Source organism: Camellia sinensis, chromosome 6, assembly GCF_055761805.1.
Source record: "Camellia sinensis isolate YWXY chromosome 6, ASM5576180v1, whole genome shotgun sequence".
NCBI classification, from domain to species: Eukaryota; Viridiplantae; Streptophyta; class Magnoliopsida; order Ericales; family Theaceae; genus Camellia; species Camellia sinensis.
The window spans coordinates 131,470,173-131,487,635 of record NC_138966.1 but is presented as its reverse complement, the minus strand read 5'-3'; the positions used below and the strand labels follow the sequence as shown (position 1 = coordinate 131,487,635).

The following is a 17,463-nucleotide window of genomic DNA, read 5'->3' as shown; positions in this document are numbered from 1 at the left end:
ATAATCATGAGGGTAATTACAACCATAAAATAAATTCATATAAAAACCCTAAATCTGACATACACAACTAATCAAAATAATTAAAATCAATCAATCAACTAAAAACCCTAAACCTTACATACACAACTAAACAAAATAATTAAAATTAATCAATCATCTAAAAATCCTAAACTTTAAACACACAACTAATCAAAGTAATTAAAATCAATCAATTATCTAAGAACCCTAAACTTTACATACACTACTAGTCAAAATAATTAAAATCAATCTATCATCTTTATGTAAATACAAAATCAAACTCATATCAAATAAATAAAAATAAATAAATAAAAATAAAGAATTAAACATAAATCAAGGGAAGTGGGTGTTATACTCACAATATTTTATTGAAGATCAAAGAATATTTGAAAAACTAATAGAGCTACCAAAATAAAACCCTAATCTTTCCTTTTCTTCCCTCTCCTCTTTCTTCCTTGTCGCCGTCCCTCTCTTTGTCTTCTTTGATTTCTCTCTCTCTCTGTCTCTCTTGGCTTGGTCTCTCTCTCTTTTTTTCTTTTTTTTTTTCTTTCTTCTCTTTTCTTTTGATCTCCTAAACCTAGTTGAATACGTCTACGTTATTATATATATAATAACCTAAGAGCTAGTATAACCTAATATGATTATATTATAAACCTAAATCTTAATATATAATAGCTTAATAAACTATAATAATATATTATATTATATAATACAACATAATTACAATATATATAAATATAAATATCAGATTAAATATATATATCTATATATATATCACCTCTCTTTTTTATGTATAACAAACATAAATATTTAAAGATTAATTATATATAATTAAATAACACATTTTAATTAATTAATTACCACATTAAATTCATTAAATATCACATTAACCCTCATGTAACCACGCAATTAATAAATCCAAAAATAAAATAAGATAATAATAACCATAATAATAATAAAATAATGACTTAAGAAAATTAGGGTCGCTACAATATACACTTCAAAAGAATCTCATTCCGAGATTCGATAGGAGAGGGTACTAAGCAAAATGTTCCGGGTGCATACGCCAAACTTTCTCTTCTAACTCCCAGGTAATATCGTTCTCATCCACGCTCCACTGCACTTTCACCGAGTTCACTTTCTTCCGCCGCAACTGCTTTACATCTCGGTCTAGAATAGTAATTGGTCGCACCACATTCGTTAGATCGTCACTAATCTCCAACACTTCTAGTGATGCTATTTGGGAAGGGTCTTGCACACACTTTCGCAATAAAGATACATGGGACACATTGTGAATTATAGCTAAAGCAGGTGGTAGGGCTAATTTGTAAGCCACATTACCAATCCTCTCAGTGATCTCATATGGTCCCACAAATCTAGGTGCCAACTTTCCCTTCTTTCCGAACTGCATAATACCCTTCATCGGCGAGACCTTCAAAAACACGAAATCTCCAACATTCAACTCAACCCCCTTATGTTTTCTATCAGCGTAACTCTTCTGACGACTCTGTGTAATCTTAATACGTTCCCGAATAATATTTACCTTCTCCGTAGTCTCTCTCACCAACTTTGGCCCTAACAACGACGCATCTCCTACCTCCATCCAACATGCAGGTGATCGACATGGCCTCCCATACAAAGCCTCAAAAGGTGCTATCCCGATACTGGAGTGATAGCTATTATTATAAGCAAACTCCACTAATGGCAAGTATTCTTCCCAACTACCACAAAGATCGAGAACACAAGCTCTTAACATATCCTCCGAGATCTGATTTATCCGCTCAGTTTGCCCATTTGTCTCAGGATGATAAGTCGTGCTCAAGTCTAACCTAGCACCCAAAGCATGCTGAAAACTCTCCCAAAACTCTGCTACAAACAACAAATCACGATCCAAAACTATAGAAACTGGTACACCATGAAGTCGCACCACCTCCCAAATATACAGCCTAGCTAGTTTATCTACAGTTCGGTGAACACTGATAGAAATAAAATGAGCAGACTTGGTGAGTCGATCCACTATCACCCAAATAAATTCATTGCCTCGCATAGACCGCGGCAATCCATCCACGAAATCCATAGAGATGCACTCCCATTTCTAAGTAGGAATCTTAAGAGGCTGCAAAAGTCCAAATGGTTGTTAGTATTCTGTCTTAACCTATTGGCACACATAACATCGAGAAACATAATCTCCTATGTCTTTCTTCATACCTTTCCACCAAAATGTCCTCTTCAGGTCATGATACATCTTAGTCCCACCATGGTGAATGGTATATCGGGACCTATGGGCATCATCCATAATCTCTTTCCTCAATTCAACAATGTTAGGTACACACAACCTACCCTTGAATTCCAATCCCCTATCTAAGTCCACAGACCAATCAGTAGGACAATCATCGATCAAATCCACTACAAGGTCATCAAGCTTGCTAACGAGAAACCCATCTAAATTCTGCATCTGACGAACTTTACCCCGCAACGTCGACTGCACGGTCAAACTACCAATGTATGCCTTCTCAGCACTCTTTATTGGTTGAACATCATGCATCGAAATTAACTCCAAGGACTTCCATTCTTGAATCATCAAAGAAGCTATAATCCCATGTTGTCGACTAAGTGCATCTGCGACCACATTTCCTTTCCCCGGGTGATAAAGAATCTCGAAATCATAACTACTGACGAATTCAACCCACCTCTGTTGCCTCATGTTCAACTCTTTTTGAGAAAAGAGATATTCGAGGCTCTTGTGATCTATGTACAACTCAAAGTGCTCCCCAAACAAGTAGTGTCGCCACACTTTCAATGCAAAAACAACTGTTGCTAACTCTAAGTTATGAGTAGGGTATCATCTCTCATGAGGTTTTAATTGTCGAGAAGCATAAGATACAATCTTCTGATGCTGCATCAACACACATCTCAACCCAGTTCCACTCGCATCAGTAAACACTAATGACTTTTCCCCTTGTACCGGTATAGTTAACACTGGAGCTGTAGTTAATCGTTGCTTTAACTCCTGGAAAGCTTTCTCACAATTATCTGTCCATACGAACTTCACATTCTTGTGGGTCAATTTGGTCATGGGTACTGCAATAGTAGAAAACTTCTCTATAAATCTCCTGTAATAACCGACTAGTCCTAAAAAAACTTCTCATCTCTGTAGGGTTCGTAGGATGCTTCCATTCTTTGACCGCAACAACTTTTTCTGGATCTACCACTATCCTCTGATTGGATACAACATGCCCCAAAAATCGAACTTCTTTTTCTCAAAAGTGACACTTACTGAACTTAGCGTATAACTGTTGCTCTTCCCTCAAAGTCTACAATATAACTTTCAAGTGTTCTCTGTGTTCCTCCTCATTCTTAGAATACACCAGGATATTATCTGTGAAGATAATCACAAACTTATCTAGATATGGTTGAAAAATTCTGTTCATCAAGTCCATGAAATAGGCAGGAGCATTGGTCAAACCAAAAGGCATTACAGGAAATTCGTACAACCCATACCGGGTTCGAAAAGCAGTAAGCGGCATACTTTCCTTTGACACACCCATCTGATGGTAACCCATTCTGAGATCAGACTGAGAGAACATGGCTACTCCCTTCAACTGATCAAACAAGTCATCAATTCTAGGTGGCGGATACTTGTTCTTGATAGTCACCTTCTTCAGCTCTCTGTAATCTATGCACATACGGAGAGTGCCATCTTTCTTGGAGACAAAGATCGCAGGTTCTTCCCACGGGGAGTTACTTGAACGAATAAACCCTTTCTGAAGCATCTCTTCTAGCTATTTTTTCATCTCTTTAAGCTCCTTAGGCAACATTCTATATGCCGCCTCAGAAATCGGTGCAGTTCCCGACACTAGGTCAATACGAAATTCTACTACCCGTCAAGGTGGAGGTTCAGGTATCTCTTGTAATACATCCTCAAACTCATGCACCACATCTACCTCACTAATATCCTGCTTAGGGATTTTGACCGAGCACAGAAAACTCGTCATCACCGACTCGTCTCCATCGCTAAAAGTGTGGGTAAGCCGTGGAATACCGAGAATATCTATATTTAGAGTCCTTCCAGCACAATCTAGAGTCACAAAATATTTTCACAGCCAATTCATACCCAAAATAATTACAAACCCCTCAAACCCTAAAACAATTAGGTCTGCATACCAGACTCTACCCGCAAAATCAATCTCAAAATCATTACACATCTCATAAAGAGTAATTGCCCCTCCTAAAGGGGTCTCAACACGAATAGGTCTAGACAAGGAGGTAGTTACGATATGTTCTCTTTCTACAAACTACCTAGATATGAAACAATGAGAGACACCAGTATCAAAAAGTACTCTAATGGGTTCTTAGAAAAAAAAATTAAAGATACCATCCAGCCATCACGTTCAAGTTAACCACACAAAACAAATTCATTCATAAATACTTAGAATAAATTTAACCACTAAACTAAACCAACTAACCCATGTTTCCACAATCCGAGGATCACCTAAACTCTCACAAGTCTAGGGTAACCTAGAGCTCTGATACCAAACTGTCACGCCCTAAAATTCGGACAATTAAATATCAAATTAGGGCTAAACCCCAATTAATATTCCATCATCCAAATCCTAGGGGTAAAATAAAAAAAAAGTAAACGCCAACCAAACCATCTACCATAATTTCATAACTAACCAATACCTCAACATTCAGGTAGCAACAACCAGTCAAAACAATTTAAATAAAGTATGGCTACAAACCATGCCAAATTATTCCAATACTAAAGTCATAAAAAAAAAAAAAAACATAAACTAATATCAACCCTAAGTCTAAGAAAACAAAAGAAGTCCAAGCGACATGTCCAACACTATAGTAAATCCAAGTCACCATCGTAGCCCCAACTAATCGTGCAAAGGAAGCTCAGTTGCGTTCAAACAGAACGCACACGAGTTGCCAAGAGACAAAATGGGTCAGTATACAGGTATACTGGTATGAGTACAAGATTTAACACCCACGTGTCCACCAGACACAAACAAAAATATATTAAATTCTTATTACGGGACAAGACAATTAGTTCCAACCGCACCGAGATGAATGGGTAGTTTCCTGAGATACGGTGGCATTTAGTTTCTTGTCCGTACACAACGAAATATAAATTAATTATAAAATAAAAAAAATAGAAATAAAAATATGGTGGGTCAGCCTTGCATGAAAAGTTAGTAAGACCCACCATCCTGTGAAAAAAATAAAGTTAGTATAAATTAATCATAAGTAACTTGCTGAAGAAGTATAAAAATGCACCGTTTCATGCTTAAATAATTCGAGTTGACCAAAACTCAAAGAACGAAAGTTGTACAGAGTCAAATTTCCTAAAAGACAATGTGAACAAATTTAACAAAAACTGAATAGGCTGAGAGAAAAATTTGATATAAAAACCTAGACGGTTTTCAACCGAAAAATCTGAAATTGAAAACGAACAGAAACTATCCTAAGATGAATTTTTTTGAAAACATTCAAAACATGAAAAGTGTATAGAATAATTTTTACTTCAGTTTACACGAAACCAATAAAAATGAGCTCATTTAGTGGGTTAAAACAGCCTCTAAAATCTACATTGCTAAAATAAATCAAAACTATAATAACCAAGATTATCCGATTATAAGTTCTAATCGATCTTTTTAATAAAAAGTTAAAACATAAAAGTTGTCTAGAATCATGTATACATACCTTTGCTCAAATTTCATAATTTATTGAGATCGTTTACTATTTTTCAATATGTACAAATCAATACAATTCACACTATACTAATAAACTCATAATTAAATTCTTTGTACCTTAACTTCACCACTTCGGCCCTCCATTTCTGACCTATACATATATCCCATGTGCCTCCCGTATACCTAACACTGCTTCGAAGCCAAACTTGCACGGGGATATCGCCCCGAGTTTGACTCACACTCCCCGGATGGTTAGCATATATGTACGTGCGTAAATCAAAGCACTCGTCTACTCATGAGAACGAGGCAACAATATATATATATACACAACATCTCACCCATGAGAATAAATATAACAATGCCAAGCTTAAGGCATTCAAATAAATCTCATAATTCTCACTTTGTTTTATACACTCTTTCTCACCATCACTCAAATAAAATAACAATCCATGGAGTCATGGTGGAGTATAAGGAATTTATCTATAGGTTCTTAATTAATTTTAATTTCACATAACCATATTAATTTTAGTTTCATATAATCATGAGGGTAATTACAACCATAAAATAAATCCATATAAAAATCCTAAATCTGACATACACAACTAATCAAAATAATTAAAATTAATCAATCAACTAAAAACCCTAAACCTTATATACACAACTAAACAAAACAATTAAAATTAATCAATCATCTAAAAACCCTAAACTTTACCTACACAACTAAACAAAGTAATTAAAATCAATCAATTATCTAAGAACCCTAAACTTTACATACACTACTAGTCAAAATAATTAAAATTAATCTATCATCTTTATGTAAATACAAAATCAAACTAATATCAAATAAATAAATAAAAATAAAGAATTTAACATAAATAAAGGGAAGTAGGTTTTATACTCATGATATTTTATTGAAAATCAAAGAATATTTGAAAAACTAATAGAACCACCAAAACAAAACCTCAATCTTTGCTTTCCCTCTCCTCTTTCTTCCTTGCCCCCATCCCTCTCTTTCTTCTTTGATTTCTCTCTCTCTCTCTCTCTCTCGGCTTGGTCTCTCTTTTTTTTTTTTTTTCTTTTTCTTTCTTCTCTTTTCTTTTGGTCCCCTAAACCTAATTGAATACTTCCATGTTATTATATATATAATAACCTAATAGCTAGTATAACCTAATAATATTATATTATAAACCTAAATCTCAATATATAATAGTTTAATAAACTATAATAATATATTATATTATATAATACAACATAATTACAATATATATAAATATAAATATCAGATTAATATATATATATATATATATATATATATATATATATATCACCTCTCTTTTTTTATATATAACAAACATAAATATTTAAAGATTAATTATATATAATTAAATAACACATTAAATTCATTAAATATCACATTAACTCTCATGTAACCACACAATTAATAAAGTTAAAAATAAAATAAAATAATAATAACCATAATAATAATAAAATAATGACTTAAGAAAATTAGGGTCGCTACACCCACCAACCTAAACAATACCCTCCAATCTAGATCATAAAGTGAAGGCAAACCGAACTCTTTTTTCAATAATATTAAGCACTAACTAGCATACAAAACACACCCGTTAAGTAATGGATCCTACATGTATATTATTTCTAACATATTAAATTTTCTTAGAAAATAGGGGGACACACTGGTCTTGGTCTAATTTCTATCCTATTGCCATCTCGAAACTTCATCCAGGTCTTTTTCAACTTTCTTTCCTTTTTTTTTCTTTCTTTTTAAATTAGGACAAATGCCTACGTAGTCCCTATACTTTGGTTCTTATGTCATTTTAGTTCCTATAATTTCCATCTCCAATCTTTCATCAAATGTTTTATCAAATTTAAATTTGATGAAAATGGTACTCCGACCGTTTCATCAGATTGATATCAAATGAAGGGAGCACTATATTTGTCATTAAATCAAGAGAGTTTTTATCCTTTTATCAAATTTTACAGGTAGCTATTGGTGGACGACCGGCCAGACAACTGGGTTTTGGGATGAACTAAGAATTTTGTAAAGAGATTTGATAAAAATTTACTTTTACTGGACGATTGACAGGATGGCCGGCCAGATGACTGGCAGAATTGATGAAAACTTACTATTCATTGTTGAAGTGCATCATATAAAATCAAACTTTTTATCAAATTTTTACTTAAATTTAATAAAAAAATTGATGAAGCGTTGGAGATATTCTAATAAGACTAGCTTTAGAATAATTTTTCAGAATGATAACTCAATATTTTTTTTTTCCTCTTTTCCATGGAGGTTCCAATCCATCTGCTTGAATTGATTGCTTTTTAATGTTGTAATAAATCAGGACCCAAAGACACGCTACAGTTGACCCATTCATGCTTCATATAGCAATTTTTTCCCCAAAGGGCTGGGCTTACTTTCAGTACTCATTAGGATATTATTTGGGCTGGTGAAATCTATTATACGTTCTGTTTCGATAATTCGAACTGTTTATTTTGTAAGATTTTTTCGTGTATATCGTCCATAAAAGAAAATTAAGTCGATATGATAATTGCAGCTTATTCATTTTATCGTGTTTGTTTATGAAAAAATGAACAACAAATGTATTTTTAAAAATAAACTATCAATTTTTTTAGACAAATATAATAAAATAAAGAAATTACGATTATTCGATTAATCAAATTTTTTTGATGGACGTGATACAAGAAAAATCTTATAAAATGAATAATTTGAATCTTCGAAATGAGACCCGTAATGGATACCAAATATGCCCAAATAACACTCTCTAGTCCAGATCATAGATTGGAAGCAAATCCAACCTGTTTTTCAATAATATTAGAAACACTAACTAGTATACTAACATAAACACAATATTAGCAAGTCTTGGGTCAAGTAATAGGTCTCACATGTGTAAAATTTCTAGCATATAATTGATTTTTCAGCAATTATACATAACTTTAATTTTAGAGTTCTAATTACAGCTCTAATTAAGTGGCGGCTAAAAAAAAGAAAAGAGAAAACATAAACACAAACACAAACACAAACACAAACAGGTGAGACCCACCTGTTTAGAACTCAACAATTAGAGCTCCAAATCATTTTTCTTCATTTTTTCTTAGAAGATAGGGACACACTGATCTTGGTCCACCATCCAATTGTCGTCTTGTAAATTTCATCATATTAAGTAAGTCTCGGGTCAAATAATAGGTTCCAAATGTGTAAATTTTTTTACAAAGTGTTTTTAAAAAACTAAAAACAAACATAGTGATTGATTTTTTCTTAGAAAATAGGGACACACTGGTCTTTGTCTAATTTTCATCCTATTGCCGTCTTGAAACTTCGTCCAGGTCTTTTTCCACTAGCCTTTTTAAAAAAAAAAAAATTAAATTAGGACAAATACCGATATAGTCCCTGGAATTTGGTTCTTCTATCATTTTAGGTTCTATAATTTCAATTACTTTGATCTTGATGCTAAATTTTTTCGCAATTTGGTCTAATTAATTAAAATTCTTATCATTTTGGAAAATGCTATGGACCCCAAACAAATTACCAAATTTTCTACCAAACCTCTCACATGGGTGTGGGATCCATACAAATCAAATGTGTGTGGGTCCCACACCCATGTGAGAGATTTGGTAGAAAATTTGATAATTTGTTTGGGGTCCCTAGCATAACTCTATCATTTTTATAGAGAATACGCACATAAATGGTATATATTATATTTTTACGAGCAAATTATAAATTTATTGAATTCAAAGAGTTGATTTCAACAATTCAATAATTATTTTTTGTTAAAAATACTAACAACATTCTCAATTAGATCAAATTGACACAAAATCTAAAATAAAAAGTCAAAATTAAGTCAATTGAATGTGTAGAGACTAAAATGACATTAGGTGCAAAATGTAAGAACCACTAGTGTAATTTATCCTTTAAATTATTTGAAAATACACCCAAAATAAAAATAAAAATTTTAAAAAAACACTCAGAATTTTCACAATATAAATATTGTACAGCACCCTGATTAAAATAGATAAATAAATTCAATTCATCATTAAAAAAAATCATGGCAAAGTTGCTTACTGCACTCTACAGTGCACTTACATTTTAGTCAAAAAGTCACTATAAATTATTACATTACTCTCTCTATTTTTTTATATATTTTTTTTTTATAAAAAGTTAAAAAAATATTAAAATAAGTTATTTCCAAACGAGGCAAACTCTTGGGAAAAGATTTGTTAGAATCAACTCAAAGTGATTCAATTGCAATAAGAGAAATCATAGGCTACGCTGCTCCAGATACAAAAATCTTTCCAATTTCCTTAGAATGAAAAAATTGAACTTGCATTAGGAAAATTAAACTAAGTGATTGCTTTGGATTCATCAGATTTTTATTTAATTTTTTATTTTTTATTTTTTATTTTTGGCGATGAACAAAACAAATTACGATTATCAAATCAACTTAATTTTTATTTTGTGAATGATATATAAGAAAAATTTACAAAATAAACGATTTGAATTATTAAAATTAAAGCTAAAAAATATGTTGTAGTCCAAATCTGAACCGGAGAGCTACTTCCTATAATTAAAATATAAATAACAAATTAAATATATAGGTTATACGGATTACACAACATGGACGACCTCGTGGGTCTCTTTAAAAAGAGACGTGGCTTACAATTCTCTTACAAGACAATGGACCATTTTTTTTGTTTTTTATTTGTGTTTTTGGACAAAATGCGTCCATCCACTTACCGTCTTGAAAACGTTAGGGAGTTCTTTAATTAAATTGTTTTTTTCATGGCCACATTTTGAAAGTAGTACAATAATTGACCAAGACGAAGACCTAGTGTTAATAAAAAATTGGTTTGGTGTTGATGGACAGAGGTCAATCAACAAATAAATCAAAAATTTATAATAAAAAAAAAAGAAAAAAATTCAGTTTTGTGGTTGCGTTCTATATTTTGAATGGTTTAATGACTTTTTCGAAATAAATCGATAGAGAAAAATAAACTGCAATTAAATTGAAACAACTAAAATTATTACTCATTACAAGAATCGGAAAACGATTAAAGAACTATTGAATTAAAACTATTCCTAGAGAAGAGAAATTTACTCCTAATTGAACTAGTTTAGATAAAATTGATGTGTTGGTTGATGTTGATTCCTCATTTTTTCCACTTTCAGCCTATTTATAGGCTCATATTTCAACTGTTAGATAATTTCTTGTTCTCCATGAGCCACGAACTAACAACAGCTTCCACGGATTCACAAAGGATACCCCACGTTCCACTTTTTCTTCCTTAGTGCTGTGACTCACAATTGACAGAAAAATAATTTATGTTGTCAACACCTTGCCATAGTTAGGAAATTTCAAATTATATATACACATTGCACACTCGAACGCCATCATATGTAAATGCCTGAATCATTCCGAAAAAGAAAGGAAAAAAAATCATAGCGAGGTTTGTTTATACCCCAATCTTGGTTTAACGCCTGTAAAGCAATCATTTTATGAATAACAAAAGTTATTGACTAATTCCTTCAAATACTTAAAACTTGGCTAATTGAAGCTAAAAATAAAAAAAGAAATAGTTATACACAAGGCCATCTTCAATCTTTCATCAAATGTTTTATCAAATTTAAATTTGATGAAACATTTGATGAAAATGGTACTCCAACCGTTTTATCAGATTGATATCAAATAAAGGGTGTGCTATATTTTTCATTAAATCAAGAGAGTTTTTATCCTTTCATCAAATTTTGCAGGTAGCTATTGGTGGACGACTAGCCAGACAACTGGATTTTGGGATGAATTAGGAATATTGTAAAAAGATTTGATAAAAATTTACTTTTACCGGACGATTGACAGAATGACTGGCCAGATGACTAGCCGAATTGATGAAAAATTACTCATCATCGTTAGAGTGTATTATATAAAATCAATTTTTTTATCAATTTATTTACTTAAATTTAATAAAAAATTTGATGAAACGTTAGAGATGTTCTATTAAGGTTAGCTTTAGAATAATTCTTCAGAATGGTCACTCAATACTTTTTTTTTTCCCCTTTTCCATGGAGGTTCCAATCCATCTGCTTGAATTGTTTGCTTTTTAATGTAGCAATAAATCAGGACCCAAAGGCACGCTACAGTTGACCCATTCATGCTTCATATAGCAACTTTTCCCCCAAAGGGTTGGGCTTACTTTCGGTACTCATTTGGATATTATTTGGGCTCATGAAAATTATTATAGGTTCTGATTTAATAATTCAAATTGTTTATTTTGTAAGATTTTTTGTGTATATCGTCCATAAAAGAAAATTAAGTCAATATGATAATTGTATCTTATTCATTTTATCGTGTTTGTTTATGAAAAAATGAACGACAAATGTATTTTTAAAAATAGACTATCAATTTTTTTAGACAAATATAATAAAATAAAAAAATTACGATTATTTGATTAATCTAATTTTTTTAATGGACGACATACAAGAAAAACCCTATAAAATGAAATTTGCAAATCATCGAAACGGGACCTGTAATGGATACTACAAGCCCAAATAACACTCTCTAATTCAGATCATAAACTGGAAGCAAACCTAACCCGTTTTTCAATAATATTAGAAACACTAACTAGTATATTAACCTAAACACAATATTAAGTAAGTCTCCGGTCGGTCAGGTAATAGGTCCCACATGTGTAAAATTTCTAGCATATAATTGATTTTTTCTTAGAAGATGACACACTGATCTTGTTCCCACCATCCAATTGCCGTCTTGTAAATTTCATCATATTAAATCTCGGGTCAAGTAATAGGTCCCACATGTGTAAAATTTCTAGCATATAATTATTTTTATATTTGAAGATAGGGTCACACTGGTCTTGGTCCGCCATCCAATCGCCATCTTTTAAATTTCATCCAGGTCTTTGTCTTTGTTTCAATTAGCTTTCTTTTTCCTTTTTTTGAATTTGAATGGTTCACGTCCGGAATTTTCAGATTATAAATAGTATATACCACCCTCATAAACAAAAAAAATTAAAAAAAAATCAATTCATCATCAAAAAAAAAATATGGCAAAATTGCTTGTTGTACTCTACACTGCACTTGTGTGGTGGTGCTACTTGTTGTGCAACGTCCCAGCAGCCACTTCCATGGCAAATGAAACAGATAGAGTTGCATTGGTGGCATTCAAGGCAGCAATAGATGAAGACCCATTCGGTGCCCTCACTTCCTGGAATCATTCAGTCCTCTACTGTCTCTGGAACGGCATTTTGTGTAGTCGTCGACATCCTGATAGAGTTATTGGGATAACTCTAAGGTCCCACGGCCTGGTTGGATCGCTCTCACCTCATATAGGAAACCTCTCCTTCCTCAAGAGCCTCGTTCTTGAAAACAATAGCTTCCATGGCCCAATCCCCTCAGAGATGGGTCGCTTGTTCCGGCTTCAAATAATGGCACTCAACAACAATTCATTTGGTGGTGCAATACCTACCAACCTGTCGCATTGCTTGAGCCTCGAATACCTGAACTTGATCGACAACAACCTGACCGGAAACATCCCAACTGAGCTAGGCTCTTTTCCAAAGCTTATAACTTTATACTTGGGTAAAAACAAATTTTCCGGAACCATCCCTCCTTCCATTGGAAACCTCTCGTCTCTTTCCAAACTCTCTTGCGTATATTGTAATTTGCATGGGGAGATTCCGGGGGAAATTGCTAGGCTTCGAGGCCTGATTTTTTTGCAGTTATCCGCAAATAATCTATCTGGCAAGATTCCTCCCGGCCTTTACAATATCTCCACTATCCAGTACTTCGGCTTAGCTCTCAACCAACTTCATGGAATCATTCCCACTGATATAGGCTCCTCATTTCCTAATCTCAAGATGCTTTATATTTTCAACAATTTGTTTACTGGAACAATTCCTACTTCACTGTCAAATGCTTCGGGGCTTGAAAGGATGAGCTTCTCTAATAATGATTTCAGTGGGACAATGCCGAGAGATCTTGGAAAACTTTTGGGTCTTCAGTGGATAAGCGTTAATCTAAATCGGTTGCAGGATGACCTCACTTTTATTTCGTTTCTAACAAATTGCACCAGTTTACAACTTATTGAAGGAAGTGGAAATCTTCTCAGAGGTTCATTGCCTGACTCCGTCGCTAATCTCTCCACAAATCTATATTTGATGAATTTGGAAAATAATCAAATGCATGGAAACATTCCTTCGGGCATCGGGAACCTCCTCAACCTCACTGTCTTGGCTATGGGAAGGAATTATCTTACTGGCCCTATTCCACCGTCCATTGGCAGACTTCAAAATCTGCATACTCTGAATTTGCAGCTGAACAAATTCACAGAACTTCCATCTTCACTTGGTAATTTGACTCTCTTGAATATTCTCAGATTGGGAGCAAACAACATCCATGGAAGCATACCTTCAAGTTTGGGTGATTGTCATAGCTTGCTGGAATTCGACCTTTCTGAAAATAATCTCAATGGTTCAATACCCCCTGAAATTATGAGTCTCCCATCCATTTCAACCTTACTCCGGTTAAGTTACAATGCACTAACCGGTTCTCTTCCATCAGAAGTCTCTTTGACAAAACTTGCAAACATGGATGTATCCTATAATAGATTATCAGGACCCATACCAAACACTCTGAGCAATTGTTTGAGTCTGGAATGGCTTCAGTTGGAGGCCAATTCATTTGAAGGAGAGATACCTCAAAGTTTGAGCATGCTGAGGGGTTTAAGAATGTTGGATCTTTCACGCAACAATTTGTCAGGGATGATCCCAAGTTATCTAGGTGAGCTTCAACTAGATATGTTGAATTTGTCTTTTAATATGCTACACGGACAAGTTCCCACACAAGGAGTGTTTCAAAATCCAAGTGCAATTTCAATTGCCGGAAATAATGATCTATGTGGAGGTATTGCAAAATTAGACCTTCCTCCTTGTCCATCCTCCAAATCAAGCAAGAATAAACTATCACACAAGATGAAAATGATACTGCTAGTGGTTAGTGTTGTGATATTTTTATCTTTGTTAGTTAGCTTCTTTATATTTCTTCAACGGTGTCATGCTTCAAAAAAGAAGACCTCTAGCACACCATCAATCAAACATCAATTTTTGAGGGTTTCTTATGCAGAGCTTCTCAAAGCCACCAATGGATTCTCAGAGGCTAATCTAGTTGGTGTTGGGAGCTATGCTTCAGTTTACAAAGGGATTCTTGATCGCGTTCAGGTGGTTGTGGCAGTAAAAGTGCTTAATCTTCAAACTAGAGGAGCTTCTAAGGGCTTCATCTCAGAATGCAAAGCACTAAGAGAAATAAGGCATCGAAATCTATTGAAAATTTTGAGCGTTTGTTCCAGTGTGGATTTCCATGGTAATGAATTCAAAGCTCTGGTATATGAATTTATGGCCAATGGAAACTTGGATAAATGGTTGCATCAAGTTGGAATGGGAGACCATGGGCAGCTAGAAGAATCGAGAAGAAATCTTAAACTAACCCAAAGGCTGGACATTGCCACTGATGTCGCTTCTGCACTAGAGTATCTTCATTGCGGTTGTGAGTTGACAATTATTCATGGTGATCTAAAGCCAAGTAATGTTCTTTTGGATGATCAGATGACGGCCCATATTGGAGATTTTGGGTTGGCAAAAATTATTTCTACCTTTTCAAGTGATGTGGCACAAGGTCAAAGCAATTCAGTTGCAATAAGGGGAACCATAGGCTATGTTGCTCCAGGTACAAACTCTTTTCAATTTCCTTGGAGTAGAAAAACTGAACTTGCAATTGTAAAAGTAATAATATATATATACACACACATGAATACTTTTCAACATACAAACCGTGGCTTCAACAGAACATACATAAACATACAAATCATACAAACCATGGCTTCTACAAAATAGTTTGGCACCTAGATATTTTTAAGCATTATTTTTATACACATTCCATTCCATTTATGAATGCTCCCAATGTGTGCATCCACCTCCCCACTATTAGCAAACCAAGTACTAAGTTTATTAAGTTTACTTTGTTTAATGTGGTCATGGTTTTTTTTTTTTTTTTGAACGCGAGTGGTCATGGTTAATCTTAGTATAAATATTACCATTGAAGTTTACATTGCTTAATGTGGCCATGCTTCAATTTGGCTATGGAAAACTTAAGATAATCCTCTGTGCCTCTTTTTTTTTTCTTTTTTTTTTTAAATTTAATTTTTTTTTTTTTTTTGGTTTTTTGTAATTTTAATGGTATCTACTAGCAGAAAAACTTAATTTACTAGTTTGCAACCAAAGCTCAATGCTTGGAAACTTGTATAATTTATTCTGACAGAACTTCTTCTCATGCAAGACTAATTTCTATTTGCTCCAATAAAAAATACATTTAAACTATGTTATCTCAACAATTATCTCACTTAGTCACTTGCAACAAAAACAAAAATATTGTTATTGAGAGGGACAGAATTCAGAATACATTTTCTATTGGGATTACAGCTATGTCAACTAACCAGACTCATTTTTCAGACTAACATTGGAAACAATTTGCAGAGTATGGCATGGGGGACATGGCTTCCACACTAGGGGATGTATACAGCTTTGGGATTCTTTTATTGGAGATGTTTACAGGTAAGAGGCCAATTGACGATACGTTTAAGGATCATCTAAATCTTCATAACTTCGTTAAGGATGCTTTGCCTGATCGAGTGATGGAGATTGTGGATCCCTACATCCTATTGGAGCATAGGACTAGAAGTTGGATTATAGACTGCATGGTTTCCGTTCTACAAATTGGGGTTGCATGTTCAATGGAATCGCCAAGAGATCGAATGAAAATGGGGAGTGTTATTAGCGAATTGTGTAAGATCAAAAATACTTGCATGAATGAAGGGTTGAACCAGGACTAGAAACTAGGAGGAGGATTTGCACCATGAAAACCAAAGGTGTGTAGCATACCCTCTTGACCTATGCATATGCATACTGAAATAGAAAATGCCATACTCAAAACAATTTTTTTTATTTGAATTTCTTACCACTAGACACAGAGACATGAATTCTACATATATTTACTAATATGGACCTTACTAAATTCGTGACTAGTGGTAAGAAAATCTAATGAGAAATTCATGAATATATAACAATACTCTACGAAAATACATCTTTCTCTCTATTGAAGCATCTCAATTTCATTTTCTTATTTTCTTTTTCTTTTTTTATTCTAATCAATTCTTTTGTTCATCAAGGTTACTTCCAAGGTCCTCCATTAATGCTACCTCAACAATATGCTACTTCAACAGCCAAGAGAATACAAGTGGTGGCTTTACGTTATTGTTGGCTTAGCAATCTTTAATCTATTGCTTGTTAAGTAACTGTCACTTTTCTCCTTTGGTTAGATTGTATTATATCAAACATATGTTCATGTGGGATGTTATGTTTCCAGCTAAGATTGTGTGCTTGGGATTACCAATATTTATTCCTATTAAATTAAAACTATCGTTTCGTTGTTTCTTGACTTTTCGTTGAAATTGCATGTCCATGTATCAAAAATTCTTTGTTTTGTAGCTTTGTTTGACATTATTATAATTTTCCTTTTAGTCATTGTAACTCTATGTAATATAGACTCATGCACTACTAGCACTAGCACTAGCACTAGGTGTCCCGCTAGGACATATATATATATATATATATGACAGTTAGCTATCATGTTATATAAGCTCTATAT

General features: G+C 33.5%; 1 protein-coding gene across 1 annotated transcript; it reads left to right on the top strand.

Annotated features, from left to right (window-relative positions):
• Positions 1-12,690: 12,690 nt before the first annotated feature.
• Positions 12,691-17,261, top strand: LOC114277524 (putative receptor-like protein kinase At3g47110). Its single transcript, XM_082874771.1, has 3 exons — positions 12,691-15,486; positions 16,293-16,684; positions 16,985-17,261. The coding sequence occupies exons 1-2, from the start codon at positions 12,810-12,812 to the stop codon at positions 16,646-16,648; spliced, it is 3,033 nt and encodes a 1,010-aa protein (XP_082730897.1). The 5' UTR covers positions 12,691-12,809; the 3' UTR covers positions 16,649-16,684; positions 16,985-17,261.
• Positions 17,262-17,463: the final 202 nt, after the last annotated feature.

Bases quoted from the DNA above. Each gene is read 5' to 3' on its own strand.
- LOC114277524 (XM_082874771.1), top strand. From the start codon at position 12,810: ATGGCAAAATTGCTTGTTGTACTCTACACTGCACTTGTGTGGTGGTGC. The intron at 15,487-16,292 runs GTACAAACTCTT...AACAATTTGCAG, and splicing joins CATAGGCTATGTTGCTCCAG to AGTATGGCATGGGGGACATG.